Source organism: Nanorana parkeri, unplaced genomic scaffold, assembly GCF_000935625.1.
Source record: "Nanorana parkeri isolate BGI_ZX_2015 unplaced genomic scaffold, ASM93562v1 scaffold4046, whole genome shotgun sequence".
Taxonomy (NCBI): domain Eukaryota; kingdom Metazoa; phylum Chordata; class Amphibia; order Anura; family Dicroglossidae; genus Nanorana; species Nanorana parkeri.
The window spans coordinates 9,614-24,449 of NW_017310313.1; the positions used below are offsets into that span (position 1 = coordinate 9,614).

At 54.1% G+C, this 14,836-nt stretch overlaps 1 protein-coding gene across 1 annotated transcript in view; it reads left to right on the plus strand.

The window, feature by feature from the left end:
• LOC108803692 (serine/threonine-protein phosphatase 2A 56 kDa regulatory subunit delta isoform-like) overlaps positions 1–13,460 on the plus strand; it is an 18,332-nt gene extending 4,872 nt beyond the window's left edge. Inside the window, exon 3 of the mRNA XM_018575512.1 lies at positions 13,310–13,460. Within this exon, the coding sequence (XP_018431014.1) occupies positions 13,310–13,447 (138 nt within the window). The 3' untranslated portion in view covers positions 13,448–13,460. The remainder of the gene's footprint in view (positions 1–13,309) is intronic.
• Positions 13,461–14,836: the final 1,376 nt, after the last annotated feature.

Consider the following 14,836-nt stretch of genomic DNA (forward strand, 5'->3'; position numbering starts at 1 on the left):
GATGGAGGTCAGGGGTCTCCAGGGATGGAGGTCAGGGGTCTCCAGGGATGGAGGTCAGGGGTCTCCAGGGATGGAGGTCAGGGGTCTCCAGGGATGGAGGTCAGGGGTCTCCAGGGATGGAGTTCAGGGGTCTCCAGGGATGGAGTTCAGGGGTCTCCAGTGATGGAGTTCAGGGGTCTCCAGGGATGGAGTTCAGGGGTCTCCAGGGATGGAGTTCAGGGGTCTCCAGGGATGGAGTTCAGGGGTCTCCAGTGATGGAGTTCAGGGGTCTCCAGTGATGGGGGTCAGGGGTCTCCAGGGATGGGGGTCAGGGGTCTCCAGGGATGGGGGTCAGGGGTCTCCAGGGATGGAGGTCAGGGGTCTCCAGGGATGGAGGTCAGGGGTCTCCAAGGATGGGGGTCAGAGCCCGGACCTCACCCCTACTGATCACTGACTGTGAGCCCGGGTCTTCTCATCCACCTTCAGGACCTGACCTCACACATGGGACAAATCCCCTCAGACACCCCCCAAAATCTTGTGGAAGCCTCCCCAGAGGAGTGGGGGATGGTAAACACACAAATATGGGGGGGAGGGGCAACTCCATATGAATGGCCATTGTTTTGGGGTGGGATGTCCATCTAGATCAGAGAGGTGCTGACAAAGATTTGGCCATGTTGTGTACTGTGTGTGATAATACTGAGGACAGTCCTGGACACTCCCCCATCAGCTCTGCGATCCAATCATTGTACTGTATATAACCGTGATGTCATCCCTAGTATAATAGAACTTGTATCAGGAGAGCGGTGATGTCATCACTAGTTTAATAGAACTTGTATCAGGAGAGCGGTGATGTCATCACTAGTTTAATAGAACTTGTATCAGGAGAGCGGTGATGTCATCACTAGTTTAATAGAACTTGTATCAGGAGAGCGGTGATGTCACTCTTGTTTGAATGTAGCCAGTTGCAGACGTTAGACCTTCTTTGTTGTGTACCCCCCTGCAGCTCTGCGATCCAATCATTGTACTGTATATAACCGTGATGTCATCCCTAGTATAATAGAACTTGTATCAGGAGAGCGGTGATGTCATCACTAGTTTAATAGAACTTGTATCAGGAGAGCGGTGATGTCATCACTAGTTTAATAGAACTTGTATCAGGAGAGCGGTGATGTCACTCTTGTTTGAATGTAGCCAGTTGCAGACGTTAGACCTTCTTTGTTGTGTCACTTCCTGTCACCCCTCCTCCCCCCCCATACATTTCTAGGTGTCATTTGGACAGCCTGGACTTCCTGGGTAATACAGCAGCTGGAGGACCATACAGACCTTAGAGAGAGCTGGAGGACCATACAGACCTTAGAGAGAGCTGGAGGACCATACAGACCTTAGAGAGAGATGGAGGACCATACAGACCTTAGAGAGAGCTGGAGGACCATACAGACCTTAGAGAGAGCTGGAGGACCATACAGACCTTAGAGAGAGCTGGAGGACCATACAGACCTTAGAGAGAGCTGGAGGACCATTCAGACCCTAGAGAGCTGGAGGACCATACAGACCCTAGAGAGAGCGCTGGAGGACCATACAGACCCTAGAGAGAGAGCTGGAGGACCATACAGACCCTAGAGAGAGAGCTGGAGGACCATACAGACCCTAGAGAGAGAGCTGGAGGACCATACAGACCCTAGAGAGAGAGCTGGAGGACCATACAGACCCTAGAGAGAGAGCTGGAGGACCATACAGACCCTAGAGAGAGCTGGAGGACCATACAGACCCTAAAGAGAGCTTAAGATGGATCTTGAACCTCCAGAATGTGGCCCTGGACCCTTCCCATCGTTCGAAGGACCTGGTCTTAGACATGACCCTGTCCAAGGTCTTCTGGTCACTGTTGCGGTCTCTCTGATCCCATGTTCAGACCGTGTGGTCCGGGAAGAGTCTGAACACTGGTTTGGTATGAGAGTTCTAAGCCTGATGGTTGCCTCCGGGGTAGTTCCTTATACCCCGTCTCGCTCCAGCATTTCCCTCCATAGAGCTCCCTATCCATGGAGAAGGTTGCCCCAGGCGGTGGATATCCGGCCCCAGGGTCAGGCTGGTCCTTCCTTCCGGGGTCTTGGAAGGGCTCTTGGTGGATTCCAGCCTGTTGGGTTGGGTGAAGTCTTGGAGGGGCTCTTGGTGGATTCCAGCCTGTTGGGTTGGGTGAAGTCTTGGAAGGGCTCTCGGTGGATTCCAGCCTGTTGGGTTGGGTGAAGTCTTGGAAGGGCTCTCGGTGGATTTCAGCCTGTTGGGTTGGGTGAAGTCTTGGAAGGGCTCTCGGTGGATTCCAGCCGGTTGGGTGAAGTCTTGGAGGGGCTCTCGGTGGATTCCAGCCTGTTGGGTGAAGTCTTGGAAGGGCTCTCGGTGGATTCTAGCCTGTTGGGTTGGGTGAAGTCTTGGAGGGGCTCCCGGTGGATTCCAGCCTGTTGGGTTGGGTGGAGTCTTGGAGGGGCTCTCGGTGGATTCCAGCCTATTGGGTTGGGTGAAGTCTTGGAGGGACTATCGGTGGATTCCAGCCTGTTGGGTTGGGTGAAGTCTTGGAAGGGCTCTCGGTGGATTCCAGCCTGTTGGGTGAAGTCTTGGAGGGGCTCTCTGTGGATTCCAGCCTGTTGGGTTGGGTGAAGTCTTGGAAGGGCTCTCGGTGGATTCCAGCCTGTTGGGTTGGGTGAAGTCTTGGAAGGGCTCTCGGTGGATTCCAGCCTGTTGGGTTGGGTGAAGTCTTGGAAGGGCTCTCGGTGGATTCCAGCCTGTTGGGTTGGGGGAAGTCTTGGAAGGGCTCTCGGTGGGGTGGATTCCAGCCTGTTGGGTTGGGTGAAGTCTTGGAAGGGCTCTCGGTGGATTCCAGCCTGTTGGGTTGGGTGAAGTCTTGGAAGGGCTCTCGGTGGATTCCAGCCTGTTGGGTTGGGTGAAGTCTTGGAGGGGCTCCCGGTGGATTCCAGCCTGTTGGGTTGGGTGAAGGGACTCTTGGAGGGACTCTTGATCCAGAGGACCTGGTCATTGGAGGAGTCCCACCACCCCCCCATACACATCCCGGCGCTCAGAGGGTCCTGCAGGGTCTCCTGATCAGGATTCAGTCATACAATGACAATGGTTCACATCAACCAATAAGGAGCCACCAGAAGCTCTAAGAAGAGTCCAGCCGGTTGGTGGTTGGGGGAGAACTTCCTGTCCGTGTCTGACGTACACATACCAAGCTTGGAAAATTGGCAGGCGGCCTACCTTATGTCATCAGCACCTGGGTTCCAGTGGTCCCTCCCATGTTTCAGGCCCTTTGTTGTAGGTGGGGTGCCCTAGATGTAGATCTCCTGGGGCTAGGGGGTCCCCATCACGATGAATGCCTTATGGTGAGGAATGTGGAATCCAGTGACCCCCCCCCCGGGGTTGTAGAATCTAGAAAACTACGTCCATCGCTGGTTGTTCACATACAAGTGTTCGGATGGCTACAGAGGCGCCCAATCACGTGTAGGTGCCGCATCCCCCCTCCGATCCCGAGCTCTGCGGGGCCGGCACAGCGCCTCTGTGACCGGAGATCAGAGGGGGATTGTGTGCTTAACTCCCTCCGCTCCCGGAATGTCATTCTCCGAGTACAGAAGCTGGGGAAGCAGATCTCTGCGCACGGACCACCTCCTGATTGGTTCAGTATGGATCCGGATGTCACCCCTGTGACACGTGTGTCCCTCCAGTGTTTTCCTCCGTCATCAGCTTCTTTGGGGGCCCCTAGGTGACATAGGGTCCTAATCTCACATTACATTTGTCATATATGTATGGCGTGTTGCTGTGCAGGGAGTGCTGTGCAGGGAGTGGCGTGTTGCTGTGCAGGGAGTGGCGTGTTGCTGTGCAGGGAGTGGCGTGTTGCTGTGCAGGGAGTGGCGTGTTGCTGTGCAGGGAGTGGCGTGTTGCTGTGCAGGGAGTGGCGTGTTGCTGTGCAGGGTGTGGCGTGTTGCTGTGCAGGGAAGCAAAACAAATGGCAAGCGCACTCATCAATTTATCACTAGCGTTACAACGCAGGGCACACGGAAGGGCTTTATACAGCTGCCGTTGTGATGTGCGGGGTCCCTTGTGCGTCTCTGTGCCATTAAGGGAGGTTGGGCTTCCTCCTGACAGGGAGTGGCCGTGTTGCACAGGCAGGGAGTGGCCGTGTTGCACAGGCAGGGAGTGGCATGTTGGACTGCATTGTAAAAGTCAGTTTACAAAGAGAGACAGAGACCACTATAAACCTTGGGGAATATCCTCCATGCAGACAGAGCCAAGGTGTCCACAAAGAGTTTGTCATCTGGGGGTAATGGGGAAGGTGACACAGTTCAGGAGGAATAAACATTCTGTGTCTTGGGGTGCTAGAAGAACATTCAGTGTGTCCGCCTGGCTTTGGTCCAATATAAATCTTCGGGTTATAGTGCCACCTGCAGGCCAGCCCGGGATCATCACTCCCAGCATGTCCCAGGAGGATGGGCGCCCCCACTGGAGCTTCATCTCCTCAATCTCAGATCTCCCTCACAGTTGCCTGACGTTGGGACGGCCCCTCTGGCCGGGACTCTTCTTTATTGGCATTCAGTAAGTGGGCAGGTGGGAGCGAGCATTAGGAGCCACTGGGGGGCCCCTGAGCACTGCCATGATCTGCTGTCCATGTGCTCGGTGCTGAACCTGAACGTTGCTCTACTGCCCCATGATCACATGTCTGGTTATAGACACGGGGGGGGGTCGCTCCCACTGGGTGTCCCAGCTCATGCACCATAACCTTCTGTTCCATCCCTGTAGTCCTCTGTCAGGGGTGTGTGTGGCTCCTCCCCTCTCTCGTCCGGCGGATCTCACTAGTCGTCTTGCTGACTGATAGAATAGGCCACAAGGGCTTCCACCTCCCTCTGGGGCAGATCCGGTATGATGCCGGAGGCTTTAGCTGGTCCATGGCGGGATGGCATCGGGGATGCTACTCGTGGCTAGAGCACCGATCTCCCTGGAAGAAGTCTTCTCCCTCATCTGACTCCCTGGACCACCATATCAAAGCCCCCCCCAAGCTTGCTTCCCTGTCCACTTCTGGCGATCAGTCCCCCAAATCCTCGGACACCCCTCTGCTCCAAGTTGGAGGTAGTTGGGGGGCCGCAGGAGGTGGAATCTCAGGGCTACAAGATGGAGTTTCACCCTCAACCTTCTGGGCCACCACACGGATTGGTAGATCTCCATTGAGAACTCTGTTTAAGTCGAGGCGTTGTTGCCCCAGTTCCTTGATGCCGGCTTCCTCCCCATTCCGGACCCCAAAACTCTGAATGTCTATAAGTTCAGAAATGTCACATCCAACCTCCCAATTCTGTCATCACATTCCTTCACTGTGGTCTCTATGCCAATGGGAGCCCTCCACTACCAGCTTGTGGTCTTCACAAAGGTGCTGGCCCCTGCTGTATCCTTGTGGCCCCGAATATGACAACATCCTGTTGAGGAAGCAGTCAGCGCAGGCTCTTTCTGTAACGTTGACCATCCGGTCATGACAGCAATTTGGATGGAACCAAATCATTCTTAGAACCGACTCGATGAATTGGTCTCGTCCAGGACACGGCTCAGGCCAAAATCTTCCTTCCATAGAAGAAACTTCAAACCCAACAGTCTCCAAATCAAGCTCCCTCGTCCAGGAGTTGTCCGCCTTACACAAGTGTCCGAGGTCTGAGTGTCCTCTTTCTTCACATCCTGGTTGCTTGTTGGAGGAGTCTCCTCCCTGATCAACATCCTGGATCTTCAGGTGATTTGGCTTTCTCCACAGCATTGGACCGTCCTACCGATAGGTCATCCAATCCTCTTCAGTCAGACGGCATTGGACCGTCCTACCGATAGGATCCAATCCTCTTCAGTCAGACGGCATTGGACCGTCCTACCGATAGGATCCAATCCTCTTCAGTCAGACGGCATTGGACCGTCCTACCGATAGGATCCAATCCTCTTCAGTCAGACGGCATTGGACCGTCCTACCGATAGGATCCAATCCTCTTCAGTCAGACGGCATTGGACCGTCCTACCGATAGGATCCAATCCTCTTCAGTCAGACGGCATTGGACCGTCCTACCGATAGGATCCAATCCTCTTCAGTCAGACGGCATTGGACCGTCCTACCGATAGGATCCAATCCTCTTCAGTCAGACGGCATTGGACCGTCCTACCGATAGGATCCAATCCTCTTCAGTCAGACGGCATTGGACCGTCCTACCGATAGGATCCAATCCTCTTCAGTCAGACGGCATTGGACCGTCCTACCGATAGGATCCAATCCTCTTCAGTCAGACGGCATTGGACCGTCCTACCGATAGGATCCAATCCTCTTCAGTCAGACGGCATTGGACCGTCCTACCGATAGGATCCAATCCTCTTCAGTCAGACGGCATTGGACCGTCCTACCGATAGGATCCAATCCTCTTCAGTCAGACGGCATTGGACCGTCCTACCGATAGGATCCAATCCTCTTCAGTCAGACGGCATTGGACCGTCCTACCGATAGGATCCAATCCTCTTCAGTCAGACGGCATTGGACCGTCCTACCGATAGGATCCAATCCTCTTCAGTCAGACGGCATTGGACCGTCCTACCGATAGGATCCAATCCTCTTCAGTCAGACGGCATTGGACCGTCCTACCGATAGGATCCAATCCTCTTCAGTCAGACGGCATTGGACCGTCCTACCGATAGGATCCAATCCTCTTCAGTCAGACGGCATTGGACCGTCCTACCGATAGGATCCAATCCTCTTCAGTCAGACGGCATTGGACCGTCCTACCGATAGGATCCAATCCTCTTCAGTCAGACGGCATTGGACCGTCCTACCGATAGGATCCAATCCTCTTCAGTCAGACGGTATTGGACCTTCCTACCGATAGGTCATCAAATCCTCTTCAGTCAGACGGCTTTGGACCGTCCTACCGATAGGTCATCCACTCCTCTTCAGTCAGCCGGCATTGGACCGTCCTACCGATAGGTCATCCAATCCTCTTCAGTCACATGGCATTGGACCGTCATACCGATAGGTCATCCAATCCTCTTCAGTCAGACGGCATTGGACCGTCCTACCAATAGGTCATCCAATCCTCTTCATCCTCTTCAGTCAGACGGCATTGGACCGTCCTACCGATAGGTCATCCAATCCTCTTCAGTCAGACGGCATTGGACCGTCCTACCAATAGGTCATCCAATCCTCTTCATCCTCTTCAGTCAGACGGCATTGGACCGTCCTACCGATAGGGCATCCATTCCTCTTCAGTCAGACGGCATTGGACTGTCCTACCGATAGGTCATCCAATCCTCTTCAGTCAGGCAGCATTGGACCGTCCTACCGATAGGGCATCCATTCCTCTTCAGTCAGACGGCATTGGACTGTCCTACCGATAGGTCATCCAATCCTCTTCAGTCAGGCAGCATTGGACCGTCCTACCGATAGGGCATCCATTCCTCTTCAGTCAGACGGCATTGGACTGTCCTACCGATAGGTCATCCAATCCTCTTCAGTCAGGCAGCATTGGACCGTCCTACCGATAGGGCATCCATTCCTCTTCAGTCAGACGGCATTGGACTGTCCTACCGATAGGTCATCCAATCCTCTTCAGTCAGGCAGCATTGGACCGTCCTACCGATAGGGCATCCATTCCTCTTCAGTCAGACGGCATTGGACTGTCCTACCGATAGGTCATCCAATCCTCTTCAGTCAGGCAGCATTGGACCGTCCTACCGATAGGGCATCCATTCCTCTTCAGTCAGACGGCATTGGACTGTCCTACCGATAGGTCATCCAATCCTCTTCAGTCAGGCAGCATTGGACCGTCCTACCGATAGGGCATCCATTCCTCTTCAGTCAGACGGCATTGGACTGTCCTACCGATAGGTCATCCAATCCTCTTCAGTCAGGCAGCATTGGACCGTCCTACCGATAGGGCATCCATTCCTCTTCAGTCAGACGGCATTGGACTGTCCTACCGATAGGTCATCCAATCCTCTTCAGTCAGGCAGCATTGGACCGTCCTACCGATAGGGCATCCATTCCTCTTCAGTCAGACGGCATTGGACTGTCCTACCGATAGGTCATCCAATCCTCTTCAGTCAGGCAGCATTGGACCGTCCTACCGATAGGGCATCCATTCCTCTTCAGTCAGACGGCATTGGACTGTCCTACCGATAGGTCATCCAATCCTCTTCAGTCAGGCAGCATTGGACCGTCCTACCGATAGGGCATCCATTCCTCTTCAGTCAGACGGCATTGGACTGTCCTACCGATAGGTCATCCAATCCTCTTCAGTCAGGCAGCATTGGACCGTCCTACCGATAGGGCATCCATTCCTCTTCAGTCAGACGGCATTGGACTGTCCTACCGATAGGTCATCCAATCCTCTTCAGTCAGGCAGCATTGGACCGTCCTACCGATAGGGCATCCATTCCTCTTCAGTCAGACGGCATTGGACTGTCCTACCGATAGGTCATCCAATCCTCTTCAGTCAGGCAGCATTGGACCGTCCTACCGATAGGGCATCCATTCCTCTTCAGTCAGACGGCATTGGACTGTCCTACCGATAGGTCATCCAATCCTCTTCAGTCAGGCAGCATTGGACCGTCCTACCGATAGGGCATCCATTCCTCTTCAGTCAGACGGCATTGGACTGTCCTACCGATAGGTCATCCAATCCTCTTCAGTCAGGCAGCATTGGACCGTCCTACCGATAGGGCATCCATTCCTCTTCAGTCAGACGGCATTGGACTGTCCTACCGATAGGTCATCCAATCCTCTTCAGTCAGGCAGCATTGGACCGTCCTACCGATAGGGCATCCATTCCTCTTCAGTCAGACGGCATTGGACTGTCCTACCGATAGGTCATCCAATCCTCTTCAGTCAGACGGCATTGGACCGTCCTACCGATAGGTCATCCATTCCTCTTCAGTCAGACGGCATTGGACTGTCCTACCGATAGGTCATCCAATCCTCTGGTTATCCAATCCTCTTCAGTCACACGGCATTGGCCCGTCCTACCGATAGGTCATCCATTCCTCTTCAGTCAGACGGCATTGGCCCGTCCTACCGATAGGTCATCCATTCCTCTTCAGTCAGACGGCATTGGCCCGTCCTACCGATAGGTCATCCATTCCTCTTCAGTCAGACGGCATTGGCCCGTCCTACCGATAGGTCATCCATTCCTCTTCAGTCAGACGGCATTGGCCCGTCCTACCGATAGGTCATCCATTCCTCTTCAGTCAGACGGCATTGGCCCGTCCTACCGATAGGTCATCCATTCCTCTTCAGTCAGACGGCATTGGCCCGTCCTACCGATAGGTCATCCATTCCTCTTCAGTCAGACGGCATTGGCCCGTCCTACCGATAGGTCATCCATTCCTCTTCAGTCAGACGGCATTGGCCCGTCCTACCGATAGGTCATCCATTCCTCTTCAGTCAGACGGCATTGGCCCGTCCTACCGATAGGTCATCCATTCCTCTTCAGTCAGACGGCATTGGCCCGTCCTACCGATAGGTCATCCATTCCTCTTCAGTCAGACGGCATTGGCCCGTCCTACCGATAGGTCATCCATTCCTCTTCAGTCAGACGGCATTGGCCCGTCCTACCGATAGGTCATCCATTCCTCTTCAGTCAGACGGCATTGGCCCGTCCTACCGATAGGTCATCCATTCCTCTTCAGTCAGACGGCATTGGCCCGTCCTACCGATAGGTCATCCATTCCTCTTCAGTCAGACGGCATTGGCCCGTCCTACCGATAGGTCATCCATTCCTCTTCAGTCAGACGGCATTGGCCCGTCCTACCGATAGGTCATCCATTCCTCTTCAGTCAGACGGCATTGGCCCGTCCTACCGATAGGTCATCCATTCCTCTTCAGTCAGACGGCATTGGCCCGTCCTACCGATAGGTCATCCATTCCTCTTCAGTCAGACGGCATTGGCCCGTCCTACCGATAGGTCATCCATTCCTCTTCAGTCAGACGGCATTGGCCCGTCCTACCGATAGGTCATCCATTCCTCTTCAGTCAGACGGCATTGGCCCGTCCTACCGATAGGTCATCCATTCCTCTTCAGTCAGACGGCATTGGCCCGTCCTACCGATAGGTCATCCATTCCTCTTCAGTCAGACGGCATTGGCCCGTCCTACCGATAGGTCATCCATTCCTCTTCAGTCAGACGGCATTGGCCCGTCCTACCGATAGGTCATCCATTCCTCTTCAGTCAGACGGCATTGGCCCGTCCTACCGATAGGTCATCCATTCCTCTTCAGTCAGACGGCATTGGCCCGTCCTACCGATAGGTCATCCATTCCTCTTCAGTCAGACGGCATTGGCCCGTCCTACCGATAGGTCATCCATTCCTCTTCAGTCAGACGGCATTGGCCCGTCCTACCGATAGGTCATCCATTCCTCTTCAGTCAGACGGCATTGGCCCGTCCTACCGATAGGTCATCCATTCCTCTTCAGTCAGACGGCATTGGCCCGTCCTACCGATAGGTCATCCATTCCTCTTCAGTCAGACGGCATTGGCCCGTCCTACCGATAGGTCATCCATTCCTCTTCAGTCAGACGGCATTGGCCCGTCCTACCGATAGGTCATCCATTCCTCTTCAGTCAGACGGCATTGGCCCGTCCTACCGATAGGTCATCCATTCCTCTTCAGTCAGACGGCATTGGCCCGTCCTACCGATAGGTCATCCATTCCTCTTCAGTCAGACGGCATTGGCCCGTCCTACCGATAGGTCATCCATTCCTCTTCAGTCAGACGGCATTGGCCCGTCCTACCGATAGGTCATCCAATCCTCTTCAGTCACACGGCATTGGGCCGTCCTACCGATTGGTCATCCAATCCTCTTCAGTCAGGCAGCTTTGGACCGTCCTACCGATAGGTCATCCAATCCTCTTCAGTCAGACGGCATTGGACCGTCCTACCGATAGGATCCAATCCTCTTCAGTCACACGGCATTGGACCTTCCTACCGATGGGATCCAATCCTCTTCAGTCAGACGGCATTGGACCTACCTACCGATAGGTCATCCAATCCTCTTCAGTCAGACAGCATTGGACCATCCTACCGATAGGTCATCCACTCCTCTTCAGTCAGACAGCATTGGACCGTCCTACCGATAGGTCATCCAATCCTCTTCAGTCAGGCGGCATTGGCACGGAACCAGAAGTCTCACCGCGTAAAGAGAGTTGGATCAGATTGTGTCCTGGGCTGAACTTCACGTTCTTGTCAGCTGTGTACATCCCAGGCGTAGACCATTGGCAGACAGACTTCATTAGCCGGCAAACAACAAGCTGGTACGACGATCCTTTAGCATAGTGGTGTCTCTGGTGGCTCCGCGGGATCAGTACAACCTTTTGCCTTTTCTCCCCTGAAACTTCTTTCTCGTCTGCTTCATGGGATCAAGATGGAGGACATTCCATTGATCCTTATTGCTCCTGGGCAGGTTCTGCAGGACTTCCTCTTCTGGTTCTGCAGGACTTCCTCTACTGGTTCTGGAGGACTTCCTCCTCTGGTTCTGCAGGACTTCCTCTTCTGGTTCTGCAGGACTTCTTCCTCTGGTTCTGCAGGACTTCCTCTACTGGTTCTGCAGGACTTCCTCCTCTGGTTCTGCAGGACTTCCTCCTCTGGTTCTGCAGGACTTCCTCTTCTGGTTCTGCAGGACTTCCTCCTCTGGTTCTGCAGGACTTCCTCTTCTGGTTCTGCAGGACCTCCTCCTCTGGTTCTGCAGGACTTCCTCTTCTGGTTCTGCAGGACTTCCTCTTCTGGTTCTGCAGGACTTCCTCTTCTGGTTCTGCAGGACTTCCTCTTCTGGTTCTGCAGGACTTCCTCCTCTGGTTCTGCAGGACTTCCTCTTCTGGTTCTGCAGGACTTCCTCCTCTGGTTCTGCAGGACTTCCTCTTCTGGTTCTGCAGGACTTCCTCCTCTGGTTCTGCAGGACTTCCTCTTCTGGTTCTGCAGGACTTCCTCTTCTGGTTCTGCAGGACTTCCTCTTCTGGTTCTGGACTTCTTGCTTGCCTACTGTAGGAAATGTCTGTCTTTTACCTCCTAGTTACCGAGTATTGGAGGATTGGAGTCCATCAAAGAGTACCTGTACCTTGCACTCCCACCTCGCTGTCTGGTTCCTCTTCATCCATAGGAAAGTTCCGGCCACTGAGAGTCTATCCCTAGTCACAGCTTGTATCAGGCAGCTTCTCCTCTCCCCATCTCTAGATGACTCCGCCCATCATTCCCGCTTATGGTCAAGGCGCACGCTACTAGATCCGTGAGACATTTTGGGGCTTTTTGGCATCATCGCCGGGCCACCGCCCTGGACTTCCCTTCACCAAATTCTACCAGGTGGACCGCTTTGATTCTAACCTGGAATGTCCGGTCCCTCAGACGGCATTCCCTGGTTCTGACATTTTCCTGGGCCTGTTGGCTTCCTTTGCTGTGTTGCCCCCCCCCCCTTGGTGGCCCCCAATGTATAAGACTTCCCCAGTTCCTACACGGAGAAGAAAAAACTGAACTCGGAATCATCTGATTTTTGTAATAAATTGTCACCCAATTCTTCATCAATACTCCAAGTGGCTGCTCCATCCAAACCCCGGAGGGAGAGAGGCTTCCAGATGGTTCCGTGTGACCGATATGACGTTTAGCACAAAACCCAACACTAGCACATACATGTTCTGGCCAAATACAGGTGTATATGTGGATGGGGGTGGAGCTTCTAGGGATCACATGACCTGCCAGCTCTCTCTCTCATCCACAATGACTCCCCTCTGGCAGAAGCTGCCTCTGTTATACTCAATTCCCTTTCATGGAGGGGCGCCAGTCATTTGCAACAACCAATCAGAACGCAGAGGTCAGGAGGCCCCCCACAATGAGTTCTACTTTATAGTTTAGCTGAATTGTGTGAATGTGGCGGAAGAGAGATGAGAGCAGCTGATTGGTTGTCATTGAGCCATTGCTGGTGGTTCCGTGTCCAGGCCGGATGAGGTCTGTCTCCGTGTTTCTGTAACATGTTCCGTGTTTTCTCCGTGTGTTTTGTGTGTTCGATCCTTTCCTGGCTTTACCAATAGAACTATTTGTAACTGTGTTTGGGAAGATTTGGGTCAATAGGCCCCGCCCCTTGTTCATAGAAACCAATCAGCACCTCTGTCTGGGCAGGTTTAGGGAAAGGGAGACTTGTTCTGGACTGTGGTCAGTTCTTCACATGTTAGGATGGAGTGTTCCCATAGAAACCAAAGAGCTCCCCCTATTCACCCACTGCTCCCCCCCTAAAAGAACTGGGATACGTGGTCAGCAGTGATGTCTGGTCTCTGATGGTCTCGTCTCCTCCCCTCCAGGTCTTGCACACGCCCCCTCAGGAGCAGAAGGTTCTGTGTAAGAGATCCGATCTTCCTCAGGACATCTACACCCTCCGGGCCCTGGAGTCCCACCGGCGGGCAGAAGAATATCTAAGCAGCAGCCAGGAGGCCCTCTGACCCCCCGCTGGCCGCCCTGGAGGTGGGGGAGGTCCGTGTCCCCTGGAGGCCCCACGCGCAGTAGATGAGGAACTTGTACATATGAACTTCCCGCCAACCAATGAGTTGTATGCGCTGATATTCTGACATTGAAGAAGACCCTCCCCCGCGGGGTCACCCGGTATCCCAGAGGAGAGACCCCAACATTTCACCTTTTCTTTGCCCCAAAGCTGGTTTAATTCTGTGTCCCCCCTGAACACGAAGCCCCTGATACGTGGTCTACCCCCTCAGCACGGGGCCCCTGAGATGTCTTCTCCCTTCACCATGACAGAACCCCCGAGATGTCTTCTCCCCTCAGCACGGGGCCCCCGAGATATCTTCTCCCCTCAGCACGGGGCCCCCGAGATGTGTTCTCCCTTCAACATGACAGAACCCCCGAGATGTCCCCTGAACACGAAGCCCCTGATACGTTGTCTACCCCCTCAGCACGGGGCCCCCGAGATGTCTTCTCCCCTCAGCACGGGGCCCCCGAGATATCTTCTCCCCTCAGCACGGGGCCCCCGAGATGTCTTCTCCCTTCAACATGACAGAACCCCCGAGATGTCTTCTCCCCTCAGCACGGGGCCCCCAGATGTCTTCTCCCCTCAGCACGGGGCCCCGGAATGGCCTCCCCTCGGGATTTGCTCCCTTGACTCTCTTCCCCTGGGTGCTCCTCCTCCTCATTGACCCTCTGAGATATGATTTGGTCACCCGGAGCAATTCAGAGTCACATGTTCCCGCTGGAGCTTTTCCACTGCCAGCCTCTGCGTGGGGCCCCTTCCTGTGGTCCTATGAGGCACAGAAAGTCACAGCATTGGATATCCATGTGTGGGGGCCCCTGAGATTCCCCTCCATCCTCTGCAGTGTAGTCTTGACGTTCCTCGTAGGAGAACATCCGAGACCGGGCCCCTGTCTGAGATGTACGGAGCTTGTTTCAGGGTCCTTCATGGAGCTGCAGCCTCTGCATGTGATTGGTCTGTTGGGGGGCCGATGTCACTGGCCATATCCTGCAGGAACCGTCATTCCCCAAAAAGAGTAACAAAGATGGCTGCAGCGAGAGGAATGAAGGTCTCCGATCTCCCCTCATCCCGGACACGCCTACATCACGTTGCAGCAAAGAGAAGATGTTGAGGTGACACCAGCGGCTCGCAGTCCTGATCGGAACGCTCGTCACCGCCGGCAACCGATGTCCCGGAGGTCGGAATGTCGTCTTATTCCTCAATGTAGAATAAATATTACACAATGTTACAGCCGTGTTTCTCTACATACGTGTCTACACGGAGGGCACACTCTGTACAATAGCACACAATGCCGGGCTGAGGCACGCAATGTAACATACAAGGGTACGGGTAATATACAGGGGTACAGGTA